Consider the following 13,861-nt stretch of genomic DNA (forward strand, 5'->3'; position numbering starts at 1 on the left):
ACAGTCTTTCATGGGTTATAGAAATGTCACCTTGATTGCCTACTTTTATTAGACAAGGTAGCCTCAATTTACTCAACTAGGGACATTTATTTCCTATTTCTGCATTCTACTTTCCACTAAAACTGACACACTACAGCTGCTCATATTTCTTTTGATGGAAATTCTTAGAGTGTGTATGGGGAGAAATCCTTTCCCACTTTGAACCCATGTAGTCTTTCTGCCTCAAGTATTTCTTCTACTATAGTTTTACCTCTGCCTGAGGATGTTAGCAAACATATAGAATGTGACTTTTCCTTCATTAGGTTCATGAAAGAAAGTTTTTCTTCTGACTCAATCTTGGATCCTCCTTAGGGTGCTTGACTTTTGTGTCAACTGAGACAGAGCCCCTCCAACCCTCTTCAACCTTTCCTTCCTTGAGGAAATCATTTGTAATACTCCAGATGTATTCTTTTTCTTTCTACTGGAGAGGCTGAAGCACCCTAGGAAATAATAGCAACAGCATTTGATGCCTTTAGGTATGTGCATATCACCCAGGAATTGGGCAGTTTCAGGGACTGTTCTTAGGAAAATCAGGACAACAAATGGTACTTTTCCTCTCCTTGCTCCTCCTTTCTATCCTTAGTAAAGGATTATTGCCTAGATCTAGTATCTTCTTGAGAATTTTAATTGTCCTTGTGAACCCTGTGGCTGGTACCTTTTAATTAGAGGTTCATGGTTTACTGAGAAGTTGAGGATGCCTGCAGCACACAGGTCTCCTTTGGTGTCACTTGCCAGTTTCTTCTCTCTTGCTTCCCTCACCTCCCAATTCACTGAGGTTTACAAACCAAATGTGTCCTAATTCATCATGCTTATAGCTTTGGTTTGTGAAATCCAAAGAAGTGACTGCACTAAGAGGGCTCAGCATTTCTAATGAGGTCATTAACTAATCACACAATTAAGGTGGCTGAGAAATCAGGAGTCCCAGGAGAGGCAGTCTGACTCCGAAGGCCTGAGAAACAGGAGACCCTGGTGTAAGTTCCAGTCTGAGGCTGAGTCCAAAGGCAGGAGAAGACTGATGTCCCAATTGAAGATAGTCAGGCAGAGAGAAAGAATCCTTTCTTACTTAGCCTTTTGTTCTATTTGGGCCTTCAGTGAGTTAGATGAGGCCCACCCACGTTGGGGAGGGCAGTCTGCTTTACTCAGTCTACTGATTCAAATGTCAGCCTCATCCAGAAATAGCCTCATAGACACACCCAGAAATAATGTTTAACTGACTATCTGGGCCCCTAGCCCAGTCAAGTTTACACATAAAATTAACCACCGCTTTTTCTCCCTCCTGCAAACCCCTCATAACCACCATTCTACTTTCTGTTTCTATGAATTTGACTACTTTAGGTACCTCATATAATGGAATCATATATTATCTTTTTGTGATTGGCTTATTTTACTTAGCATAATGTCCTCAAGGTTAATCCATGACATGGCATATGACAGGAATTCCTTCCTTTTTAAGGCAAATAATACTCCATTGTATGTATTTATCACATTTTGTTTATTCATTCATCTGCTGATGGACCTTTGGGTTGCTTCCACCTCTTGGCTATAGTGAATAGTGCTTCTGTGAACATGGATATACAAATATCTCTTCTAGACCCTGCTTTCAGTTCTTTTGGATATACACCCAGAAGTGGGATTGTTTGTCCATCAACTTTTATCACAGAACTTGAGTATACTCAAGTGAGAGTCCTGTGGGATGTCCTGTATTCTAGATATACTCTTTCTTACCACCAATTTTCCCTTGGTAAGCAAGACCAATTGTCTTGGTATAGAAGAACCTTCTTTGCTCTTTGGTTTCCTGGCATGAAGAGCCCAGAAATGACCAGGTGACAGTGTCAGCTTCCATTTTTAATGGAACCATTGCTGTGTCCCATGGTGGAAGCATTTCTTCCTTGGGAATTAAGACTTAGACCAATAGAGCCCACAATTCCTGGGATGGGAAGCAGACATTTCACTGGTGGATCATTAGGTGTAATATAAGCCACTCCCATTTCCAACATTTGATTCCTGTACCTGTGATTCCTGGCTATGGGAGAAACATACCATATATTGATTGCTGACTCAGAGCACAAACTGTATCTTGGAGGATATTATCCTTGTCCCACAAAATGTTGCCATCCAGCCAGTGCTATGAATCTTCAAAAGGCCATTATACTATTCTGTATGCCAGCTACTTCAGAGTGTTGGGAGACATAGTAAGACCAGTGAATTCTATGAAAATGAGCCAATTTCCATACTTCATTTGCTATGAAATGAGTTCCTTGGTCAGAAGCAATGCTACGTGGAATACATAATGGTGAATAAGACATTTTGTAAACTCATGGATGACAATTTCAGCAGAAATATTATGGTCAGGGAAGGAAAATGTCTTTCTAGAGTGTCTACCTTAGTAAGAATGAACATTGATTATTCCATGATGGAAATGACTTAGTATAATCAACTTGCCACAAGGTGACTGGATGTGCCACTAGAGAGTGGTGTCATATCATGGATTCAGTGTTTGTCTTTGCTATTGGTGGATTTGGCACTTAACAGGAGTTGTAATCCTATCAGCCTTGGTGAATGGAAGTCCATGTTGCTGAGCCCATGCATTACCTCTATTCTTGCTGCCATGGCTCCTGTGTTGTAGGGGCAACAAAGATGAGCAAGGACAAAGGTGGCTGGGAAAATATGCTAGCTGACATCCACAGAATACTTCATCTTGTCCTCCTGATTGTTAAGATCCTCCTCTACTTAAGTTGATCTGGGCACAGTGACCATCTGGAGAGGTCTGTCCACACACTCTTGCCCAGACCACCTTGTTATCAGTTTTCCAATAATGTTCTTTTCTAGTCCCTGACCATTAGCCAAACTGTTAGCTACTACCTCCAAATTAGTGTATATTTGTACCTTTGGTCATCTCTCATTCCAGACAAAATGATGGTTGGGTCCATTACTGCATACTGGGAGGATTTTTGCTTCACCACCGTCCTTCAAGGCCACCCTTGAGTAGGGCTGTCGTGCCACAACTGTCTACTTTTGAGTAGTATCAGCGCATCATACAGAAACATCTATATAACAAGCCCATTCCGCCCCCTTCCCCCCATTAGTCAACTGGTTATAGGGAACTTTCCCATGGGTCCAGGGTGTAGGTTAAGAGGGAAGAAGCAATGTAACAAGAATAAGGCCCATGGGAATCTGGATTACTTATTCATGCAACTTACTTGTACCTTCAGGACTTGTTTGAATCCAGTTTTGTATATACCACTTTCACTTGATGATAGAGTGATATCATGCATGCCCAAGTTCATGGGCTGGGGAATCAGACATTTTATGATGGGCAACACAGGTCATGTGCTAAATTGGTGGGCATGAATGCAGTATCTGCTAAGGACTAGTAGCCAGTTGAAAGCTGATTTTCAAGAGAATAGTTATCTGTAGAGGATGGCTTCCTTTGTTCCAAAATCCTAAAAGTTTACACTATCATTCACCTGTAAGGATCTGCCAAACTTGGCCTGCTTAAACTCAAGCAGTCAGAATGATATCATCAACTTGGTAGAGAACTAAGTGGAATACGGGATGTCTTCCAGAATGAAGAGTTGATCAGAATTTCTACAGACTGGATTATGCTAGAGTTGATATAGCTCTGAGGTAGGGCCATGAAGGTAGATTGCTGGCCCTGCAAGCAGAAACTAACTGTTCTGGTGATTTTTACTAAAAGGATAGAAGAAATAGCTTCCTTCCAATTGCCAGGAAATGTATCGATTTGCTCCAACAATGAAACTACATCTTTAACTGCAGCTGCAGTTGGAGTCACATGTGATCATGCTTACAGTAATTCACTATCATTCCTTAAGACCCATCTGTATGCTGCACTGGCCGGATAGATGAGTTGAATGCTGATGTGGTTGGAATCTCCACCCCTTTATACTCTTTAACAGAGGGGCTAATCTCTGCAGTCTCTCCAGGAATGTGGCATTATTTTTGATTTACTGTTTTGGTAGGTAAAAGTTTTGGTGACTTCCAATTGCTTTTTTTCTGTTTTGTTTTCCTCTGTAAATCCCTCACTCCATGGGTCAGGTAACTGCTATGGGCATTGTGCCAGTTTCTGCATTTGTCTTTTATAACAATGCATTCCAAACTGGGGGAATAACTATGTGGGTTCAGGTACCTACTGGGCCCAGTGGAGATAGACCTTAGCCAAAACTGACCTCTGTAAACTCCTACCTAACTAGTGAACCACAATAGCACATTAGGTCTCCAGAAATCAGTGTCAGTTCCGATCCAGTGTCCAGTTATCCATGGTATGTGTGAGAAACTCCCCTTCTTCAGTACATGGTCACCCGGGTAAATGGTTGTATGTTTCTTTGAGGAAGGCTAGGAGAAAGATTTACAGTATAAGCTTTTGGCAGTATGTTAGGATTCCTAAAGAGGATCCATCCTCTTTATTCTAGGGACACTGGGTCTGTGAACTAGCTCAAGACTGAGAACTGGTTGAGGGCCAAGACTGTCTTTTGTGTTGATTTAACTCCTAGTTCTGGTAATTAGACCCAGAGCTTTTCTACTTATACAGATCGGGTAACATTCAAGTAGAGTGCCTATTTTAGTCCTAGGAACACCATGATCAGTTAGCCAAAGCCAGCGGTCTCTGTGGGTAAAACCATTTTGTTTATTGCTTTGAATCCACTGCCCATTATGGTAACCATGTACATTTTGTCTCTGAAAATTAAGTGCTACCACTTGGCCTGTGTCACTTGAGATTCCAGCATCCCTACTGAATTCAGGGAACCCAGCTTTGTGGCACCATTTCCCACTGTTATCCATGGCTTTCCAGCTACCTGGCCTAGATGCTTACTACCAAGCCATACAGAGCTCATCAACGATGCTGAGGCTCCCCCCACCAATACATTTCTCAAACCTTGGTAAAGGAAGTGTTTTTTGGACTCTTCCTGGGGACAGAGTAGGTGGGTGAGCAGAATTTACATGATAAATACTATCCATATGTTAGAGAAGTTATGAGTCATTTTCCTTAAAAACTCTAGAATGGGTACCAGTGTTTGCAAGATAATGAAGATGTTTGTTTATGATCTCAGTGAATAAGACAAGTTAATATATGGAATGTAGTCTGAGTTTGAAAAGTATAACTGCCAACAAAATGTTTATATTCAGTGCTTTTAGAATGAAAAAAGAATTTTCTTAGTCATCAGTGTATTAAATATGTAGATTTTCTCAGGTGAAAAACCCATTTGAATGTCATTTTCTGTGTTTTATTACATGATTAAAAATCAGCATTAAACAACAGGGTTTTCTTTTCTTTTTTTCCGATTTGTTCTGAGGATGAACGTGACTACTCATGTTCTACAACAGATATCTTTTTTTTAAAAAAAGCTCAGTCTTTTGTTTTATAGTCTCTGTCCATTATTTCTTAATAATTGAGGTCTTGCAGGATACTGAAGTAGATAAGAGAATGGTTGACAAGGTGGAGGAAATAGACTCACCTCATTCATCACAACCTACTGTTTCTCCTGTGGAACTGTGGGTTACTGAGGTGATAACACCATCTTGAAAAACAGTGGTTTATTTGAGTCATTTAAAAATATTTAGTTTTTTAGATTGTCCAAAAGGGAACATTTAAATAGAAGGTTTGGGACCTGTTCTTCTTCCTCACTCCCTCCTGTGGGCTACTAATTCAAAGAAAAGATTTGCCAAGGTATATCTTGTTGAAACGTACTTAAAAGTGAGAAAGAGACTGAGACAGGCAGCAGTGATGTGAAAGTATAGGCTGGCACCCATGTATAGAGACACACGTGTATAGGGACAGGGACAGAGAAACTCAGAAGATTTTTGAGTTGGCGTAATTGAAGTATAAATGACACATCCTGACACATTCTGTTCTTCATTTGGACTTTAACCTTTGAAAAGCTATTTATGACTACTGTTAAAATTTTATTTTATTTTATTTTTTTAATCTTTACTGTGAGGTTTTAGACCATCCACTGATAGTATAGCTTTAATAGTTTATTGTTTTGCGGGCAATAGTGCAGTGATTAGGATATTATTAGGTTAAATAAAATTTTAGTCAGTAAGCTCCTGGGTCCTGAGCGACCCTTTCTTTTTATTTGTAAATATTTTCTTCATGTTAAGGGACGAGTAAATATTTCTTTTTATAATGAATGTGGGTGGGACATAAGGCATACTTTGTACTTCAGCTGAACTTTATTGTAAAAGCATTTTCAGGCAAAGAAACTTTTTTGTGTAGAATATAAGATGTGCATGAGTCAGTAAGGAGAGGGCATTTTGTCTCCTTATTCCTCAACACCCATATTATGATGATTTTATTCTTCTGGATTTCTAAGAGCAAGTTTTCTCCCTTATTGTATAAGCTAAGATTTCCTGGGTGTCCTCGAATGGTTTATTCATGACCTACTTGTGTAGTAGCAGAAGAAAAGAATTATACATTACACTTTTTTTATCTTGTGCAAGAGAGCAATTTTTAAAAAATATATTTGGTAAGACCTTTAACAAAAATTTTAATGAGTTGTCTCTCCAACTCACAGTCATTACAAAGAGTACTGTCTCCTTCATTTTCACGGCTGAGAGCACTGTCTTTCCCGCCCCCCCACCCCCCACCCCCAGCTGGGATATATGTTGTTTCCATATTACTTTTGGTTTTTAAGTTAATTATTATTCTTCTGTTTAAGAAAATCTAAGGTGTACCCATACTTCAGATAGTGTTTAAATTATACTTTGGTGAATGTAATAAGTTTATTAATAACATTTTGTCCAAAATTAAAATAATAATTATCACTAATACTCTGATATGAATAAAGTTGTTCTGTTATTAACCAAACATTTTTTCCCCCTTTATTCATTCTTTCTTTCCTGTATTACTGCCTTTGTCCCTCCTCTCCCCAAAGTTCCAGCAACTGAATACTTGAAGAATGGATGAATGATCTTATGTAATTATTTGTTTACAATCTTACCTCCTCTTTTTAGACTGTAAATTCTATGAGAACAGAGACTACACCATTCTTATCTACCTCCATGTGCCTAATGCCTAGGATTAATACATAGTAGGAATGCATTAAATTAGTTGAATGAATGAATCAATGAATAATAAAAAAGGTATTGTGAATGCTTCTTATCGATATTAATATTAAGATTGTAAAATATGATAGGGAGAAAATATAGGCAAATAAAAGTAATTTTAGTAAGTATGTTTTAAAATTTGCTATTTAATTTTTAACAGTTAATGAGTAGTACAATAAGCAATCAGTTCAAAGTGGTTTTTGAAACTAAACTTTTGATTATTTTGGATTACTATTTTAAACTACATTTGAGGGACTTCCCTGGTGGTCCAGTGGTAAAGAATCCGCTTTACAGTGCAGGGGACCAGGGTTCGATCCCTGGTCAGGGAACTAAGATCCCACATGCTGAGGGGCAACTAAGCCTGTGTGCACAACTACTGAGCTCGCACGCCTCAACTAGAGCCCGAGTGCTGCAAACTACAGAGCCCACGTGCCCTGGAGCCTGTGCGCCACAACTAGAGAAGAGAAAACCCACACGCCACAACTAGAGAGAAGCCCACGCACCACAACGAAGAGCCCGCGTGCCTTAACAAATATCCTGCATGCTGCAACTAAGACCCGATGCAGCCAAAAATGAATAAAATAAATAAATAAATAATAAATAAATCTTTAAAAAAAATTAAATAAACTACATTTGACCATGTGATCTTGATTAGCTCAACTAACTTATGGCCTACCTAAATTAAAATGGTTTGAGGGCATAATATGGAAATACTCATATTTTTACAATGAGTGTCAGTTTTAAGGGTTTTAATTGAAACATGATGTGGCCTATGTAGATAATAGTATTTTTATTATTTATTTCAAATTGTAACTTGAGAATTTTAAGGATTGAAGAACATTATTTCCAAGCATAACAGAAAATTATGTGCCCTTGGGTTCAGAAATTATTGTTTAAGAAAAACAGACCTGACACAAGGACCAAAGTAAATGTATGTAACTCCCCCAAACAGTGTTTAGTGTAGACTGTTTATTTAATTGGTGGATAACAGGTGTGTACAAATACTTCAGTTACCTTGGAAATAGGAAAAAAAAAAAAGAGCTTTACTGCTAACTACAAGGTGGGCATAGTAAGGTACAAAGTAGCCATAAATTTGGACTTGATATATTATGAACTTAATTTGATCACTTGTTTAGAAAAGCTATTAATACTAGGGCTATACAGCAGTATACTTAGGAGAATAAGATTCTACTCGGTGTATCATGATGTCTTTTCAGCTATATCTAATTGTAATATCTCTGTTACTGTTTGCTTAGCTTTTGTCCCTTTGCGACTTTAACGGTATATTTTCATCCTGTATTTTTCTCTAGGCATCCACAAGGACAAAGATAAACCTCCCAGCTTCCCTGTTGTCCTTGAGAGTTTGAGGCGTACCTTGACAGATTACCAGAACAAGCTGGAAGATGCATCTAATGAGGTAACACTTGCACTGTTTGGCTCCACACACATAGCCTTCGGCCTGCAGCAGTACGTATTACTTGCTTGTTACAAAGGTCAAAAGTATTGGGAATGTTGATTTGACAGCTTCACAGATACAAAAAATAACAAGTTGTCTGTCACTGTTCTTTCTTTAAGTGTGGCCTAAAGTCGGGTCTCACTTTCTCTTCTGTCACACTACTATTTTCAAAGTTATAAAGACTGTCACTTCTTGGTCTTCATAATTTGTCTATTTTAATTTAACAAAAGAGCTGTGCAATTCATTTAGTTAACATGTGTTATATTTAAATGTTAATGTGTTTTTATGAAATTTGGAATAGGTACTGGAAATTTAGGGTTTGTCAATATTTTGGCTTAGGAGTTTTACAAATTGTAGGAGTCAATAAAAAAGAGAGAAATTAGTGTGATTCTCTAAAGGGAGTAAAGCGTTAGAAGGTTTTAAAAACAAATATCTGTTTGATGTAGCTTGGAGGTTTTTAGTTTCCTGATTGAAAAAGCTCATGCTTTTATTTATCTTCTCTTTTGTATTGTTTAACTTGTGGGTTGATAATTTTCTTGGGTATTAAAATGTTTTATGAATTTGTGCTTTAAAAATTGAAGAGTCTATTTAGTTACATCTTGTTAAATTAGAGAATATGAAGTAACTACATTAAACACAATTAGTTAGCAAAGCAACAAACAGTTGTTCCAACCAAAGACAAGCCAAATAGCATGGAATTTAGTGTTTATCCCTCTGTTTATCTGTTGCTTTTATGTAATACAAAGGCCTTGAAACCCTTATATTTCCCATAAGAAGAGGCATATTTTACTTTAGTTTGCTAATGTGAATAAAGAAGGAAAAGTGAGTCTTCTTAATGCCCTCTGTAATTGTAATTGTTCAAAAGGCATAAAAGAAAGTGACTACTGAAATAATTAAATTTCTATAAAGAGCAAACATTGCTAACTCTTTCTCAGTGAGACAAGACAACCTGTATTGTTAGTAGTTTATGAAACTCTTCTGAGGCCTAGGTCTGGAAGCTGCGGGGTAACTAGGAACATATTACCCACAGCGAATTGTTATTTGGGAGGATGAATGTCACATGATCCTCAGCACAGTTGAAAAGTCGACTCAGCAGGCTTTGGCTTAGTAATGCGCTTTGTTGTGAACCAGTGCCAGAGACAGCAGTGGGGAGACCAAGGGGTGGCTGCAAAGAAAGCAAAAAGAGCAGTCTGACAGAAAGAAGAATGAACTGTCAAAGAAAATAAATCACAAGCGGAGCAGGACCAACTGATGACCTGCCACAAGCCTTCCCAGTAGGGCAGCATGTGACCGACCCTGAAGTTGTCATATGGACTGAGAGACCAGTGAATATTCTCGTGATGTAGAAAGAACAGTCTTCTGGTCTGTCCTTTTTTCTTTCTGTATAGATACCACTGCTTCTGGCATTTTGGTCCAGTAGGATTTTAAGAATAAAGTTATATTTGTTTACAGTAAGAATGAAATACTTTATCCAGATATCTAGTAAAAACACAATAACATTACCGACATTTTAAGCTTGAATGCTTTCTTTTCTTTTTAGCCATGTGAACTTGGGACAGAAATTACATAGTTAACCAAAAGAAATAATTTTTTAAGTCTCTGGATTACTATAAAAAATTTGTATTTAACTAATTGCATAAAAAACATTTAAAGATTAGCTTTTGAGTTACCCACCGTTGAAAAATATTTTAAAAGTTTACTTACATTTTCTTTCATCAGCTAAGCAACATGAATCATGCTAAGGAAAAGGCATCTAATGAACTTGAGTCTACCAAACAGAAGGTAGACTCTCACGCTAAAAATATAAAGGTATTGTGATTTAGAATAACTTTTTCCTTTTTTATTAAGAAACAAATATAATTATTTAGGGAATATTTTTAAGTAGAGATATCTGAAAATATATCTTCCTATTTTTTATGAAGTATGTTTAGATACAATTAAAAAATATTTTTTTTGTTGGTCAAAGTAAGAAAAATGTTTTTTCATTAAAAAAATAAAACTTGATTGGAAATTGTTTTGGTTAAAGGAAAAATTCACTTCCCAGATTTAATTATACTACCATAGATTCAAAAAATGATTTAAGATTTGATATCCAGCCTTAGATACACATTCAACATATTTTACATAGCACATCAGTATTTGGAGTCAGTTTTCATCATTTTGGGGTGGAGCCATTGTTTTTAGTACATCATGCCTAGTAGTGGGCTGTGACCACACCTGGCTAAGGTCTAGGGCAACAGTTTATTTTATTTTCTGTGCTGGTCTTATGTACTACATCTTTGCAAAATTGTACTAATCCAACGTTCAGAGTTGGAATTTTTTGGTGTTGGTTCATGTCGTTTGTCATGGACATACTTGAATAGAATTTGTTAAGGGTAAGGAGTAAATAGTTCAGCAGAATTTTATGTCATGTATTTGAGATTTCTATTGGTATTTGGAATGTCATTGGGAAGTAAATGTTCTTATAGTAAATGTAAGAGATTTATTTTTAAAATGTTATTTACATGTTATTTAAAAGTTTTTGGGCTACCAAGTTATATTCTTATAATGAGTTGAAAGGAAAGCTCTTTCAAAGAGCTTTTTGGAGTAAGTAATTAACATTTTATATTTAAATGTTATCATCTTCATACAATCTCTTTATTTGGTGTCTCCAACAGGACCTTCAGGATAAATTGGCTGATGTCAATAAAGAGTTAAGTCATTTACGCACTAAATGTGCAGACAGAGAGGCTCTAATAAGCACTTTAAAAGTGGAACTACAAAATGTGCTGCACTGTTGGGAGAAAGAAAAGGTGCGAGCAGCCCAATCTGAAAGTGAGCTGCAGAAGCTTTCCCAGACTTTCCATAAGGATACCGAGGTATTACCTGAGACAAGATGACTGTCAGGAAAGGCCTTGCACTTATCTCAGTTTTAGAAGTTTACATCTGTCAAGTGTCTGTTTTTATTCTTATTTGATTTAATTCAAAAAATTCTTCTGAGCTATTTTGAAATGTTCATGCCAGCTGCAAAATCATTCCATTACTCTTGTATGATCCTATTTTGTGAGAGAAATAAAATAGTTTAACCCTTTTATCATTTGTACAAGTAATTTTCTCTATTAGAACATCCGATCTCAAGTAGGTATGCTCCTAACAGTCCTGTTTGCCAATGACAAAATTATTTTTTATTTCAGTAGTTGAGTAGCCTGCCATGGTGGAAAGAATCTTTTTTGTAATCAGAAAGAATTGACATGGATAGAGGTACTTTTATTTACAAACTGTGAATATGGACAAGCCACATAGCTTGGTCTCTCCACATCTTTGTTTCCTTATTTGCAAAACAGGAATAATATCTACTTTAATAGACAGTCACCTTACTCTTTATAATTGTAGGATATTAAACAAAATTTAGAAAAATACAAGTCCCACAAAGTTAAAAGTTTATTTGGATGCCCTTGAGGGTTACCTATCTGTGTTAATTTATTAATGGCTTCTTAAAATATTATGACAAACTTTTATATAACTGTATGAGCCTGTGTGAGTAGAATTGTTATCTTATATTTTCTTTTACCCATGGGAGGTAGAGCTAGTCTAGCTAGTGTGGAGCTAGTTTATCTGAGTCATCCTGCATATTGAGTTCATTACTCCAACAAATACGAACATGAATGCCAAGAGAGTAAAAAGGAAACATTCTTTCCACTCTTCTTACAGTCTGGGATTTAAATTGTGTCCACATGAAGGGGCTGGAATTGTTCTACACATCAGATAATGATTAAAGTAAAGGAAACTAGAAGCCTGACTGTATTGTAAAGTCAGCATGTCTACAGCATTGTGGTTGGGTTCAACATGTGTGAATTGATTTTGGATCTTGAGATTCTCTTTTCACGCCAAATGGATGATTATCATGCACGGTTCATCACAGCCCAAGCAAAAAGGACATGATGGCAACACAGTGAATTACCCTTTAGGAAGAACTAGATCACTTGGCAAAATGTGGAGAGGAACGATTTTTAGTGCCTGAATATTCTGTTTGGTTAGTTATATTTAATAAGATTTTTAAACATCTCAACTTAGTTGAAAATGCAAAAGACATCTTTAATTGCTTAAAAAAGAAAAAGACATAGCATATTTATGAAGACTCTTCTGATATCCTAACTCAAGTTTGTGGATGTAACTACATATTCAAATTTTTTGGTTTTTAAATTGTTATATTTGGAAAAAAACTAAGGTGACATACAGGGAGAATTAAAGATGCACAATTTTATATATATTGGAAAACTTTCACCACAATTTCTAACTATAAAACCTTTACATATACTACATTCAGTTTTTCTTATCTGGAAGATTAGAATTCCTATTTTTTTCCTCTTAAATTTTCTTCTTTTAAAAGTTTTCCTGCTGATCTGTTAAAAAATCTTGAGGGAACTTAGTTTATCTACATAAAATACTCATTTTGCAGCTTCACAATTACCTTGTCTTGAGTTCCATTCTTTGACTTTATAGATGAAATGCCTTATAGAAAGAGCCATTTAGCATTTTAGTAAGTAAACTCTCCTTGTGTGTTCAAGATGGGATCAGCTTTTTACTGAATTTACAGTGTAGAGTTTCTAGGTGATTAAACAATGGATGGTTTAGCTATGACAATGGCAATATAATTTTAAAGGATTTTTTTTACATATTTTTAATTGGACAGTTTTGAAAGTATATCTTGGGCAGCTATGTCCATTTTTTGGACTGTTAACTTTGTAATATTTAAACACCTACAAATGCCCAGTGTGCCAAATACAGTATGAACTTCTAAGTGGGGAAGAAAAATGAGTCCATCTTCCATCTCTTTCATATCACTGTCTGCTTTGCCTAAGGGGCTTGGGATAGATTTCCTATAAGTGGTAAGTAAACTGGAATCTCTGGAGGAGGAGGAAAGCTGAATACTTGTGTGCATGTAAAGTACAGATATTGGTATAACTTTTTCTTCAACAGAGTTGGGTAATGCTCTTCTCTTTATATTGGTTTTTTGACTTAAATAACATCTTTTGTGGTAAATGTAAATATGAAATTATAGAATTACCATACTAAGTTCCAGTTAGAAGGGCTTAGAAACAACTAGTCCAGATACCTCATGTTACAGCTGGGGAAGGTGAGGTCTGAACAGACACTTACTCAGATCACGTCCTTAGCAGTAGCAGAGCTGGTGTCAGAACCCGGGTCTTCTAGCTTCTAGACTTGAGATTTTGGTTTTGAAAACTAAATGTAAGCAATTTCAAGTTTCTGTCTGATGCTTAATTTTGAATGTAAAAAAAGTTGCCAAAATGGCAATATTCT

The 13,861-nt window shown here is 36.6% G+C and overlaps 1 protein-coding gene across 6 annotated transcripts in view; it reads left to right on the forward strand.

The window, feature by feature from the left end:
* The window catches only part of CCDC171 (coiled-coil domain containing 171), a 355,460-nt gene that overhangs the window by 128,903 nt on the left and 212,696 nt on the right, over nt 1-13,861 (forward strand). For 4 of the 6 annotated variants that reach the window (XM_061199072.1, XM_061199071.1, XM_061199074.1 and 1 more), the window contains 3 exons: nt 8,415-8,521; nt 10,280-10,369; nt 11,218-11,418. In XM_061199072.1, coding sequence (XP_061055055.1) covers nt 8,415-8,521; nt 10,280-10,369; nt 11,218-11,418 — 398 coding nt within the window. The remainder of the gene's footprint in view (nt 1-8,414; nt 8,522-10,279; nt 10,370-11,217; nt 11,419-13,861) is intronic. The other 2 variants (XM_061199076.1, XM_061199077.1) reach the window with 2 other exon arrangements.

The sequence above is a fragment of the Eubalaena glacialis genome, chromosome 9 (genome assembly GCF_028564815.1).
Source record: "Eubalaena glacialis isolate mEubGla1 chromosome 9, mEubGla1.1.hap2.+ XY, whole genome shotgun sequence".
NCBI classification, from domain to species: Eukaryota; Metazoa; Chordata; class Mammalia; order Artiodactyla; family Balaenidae; genus Eubalaena; species Eubalaena glacialis.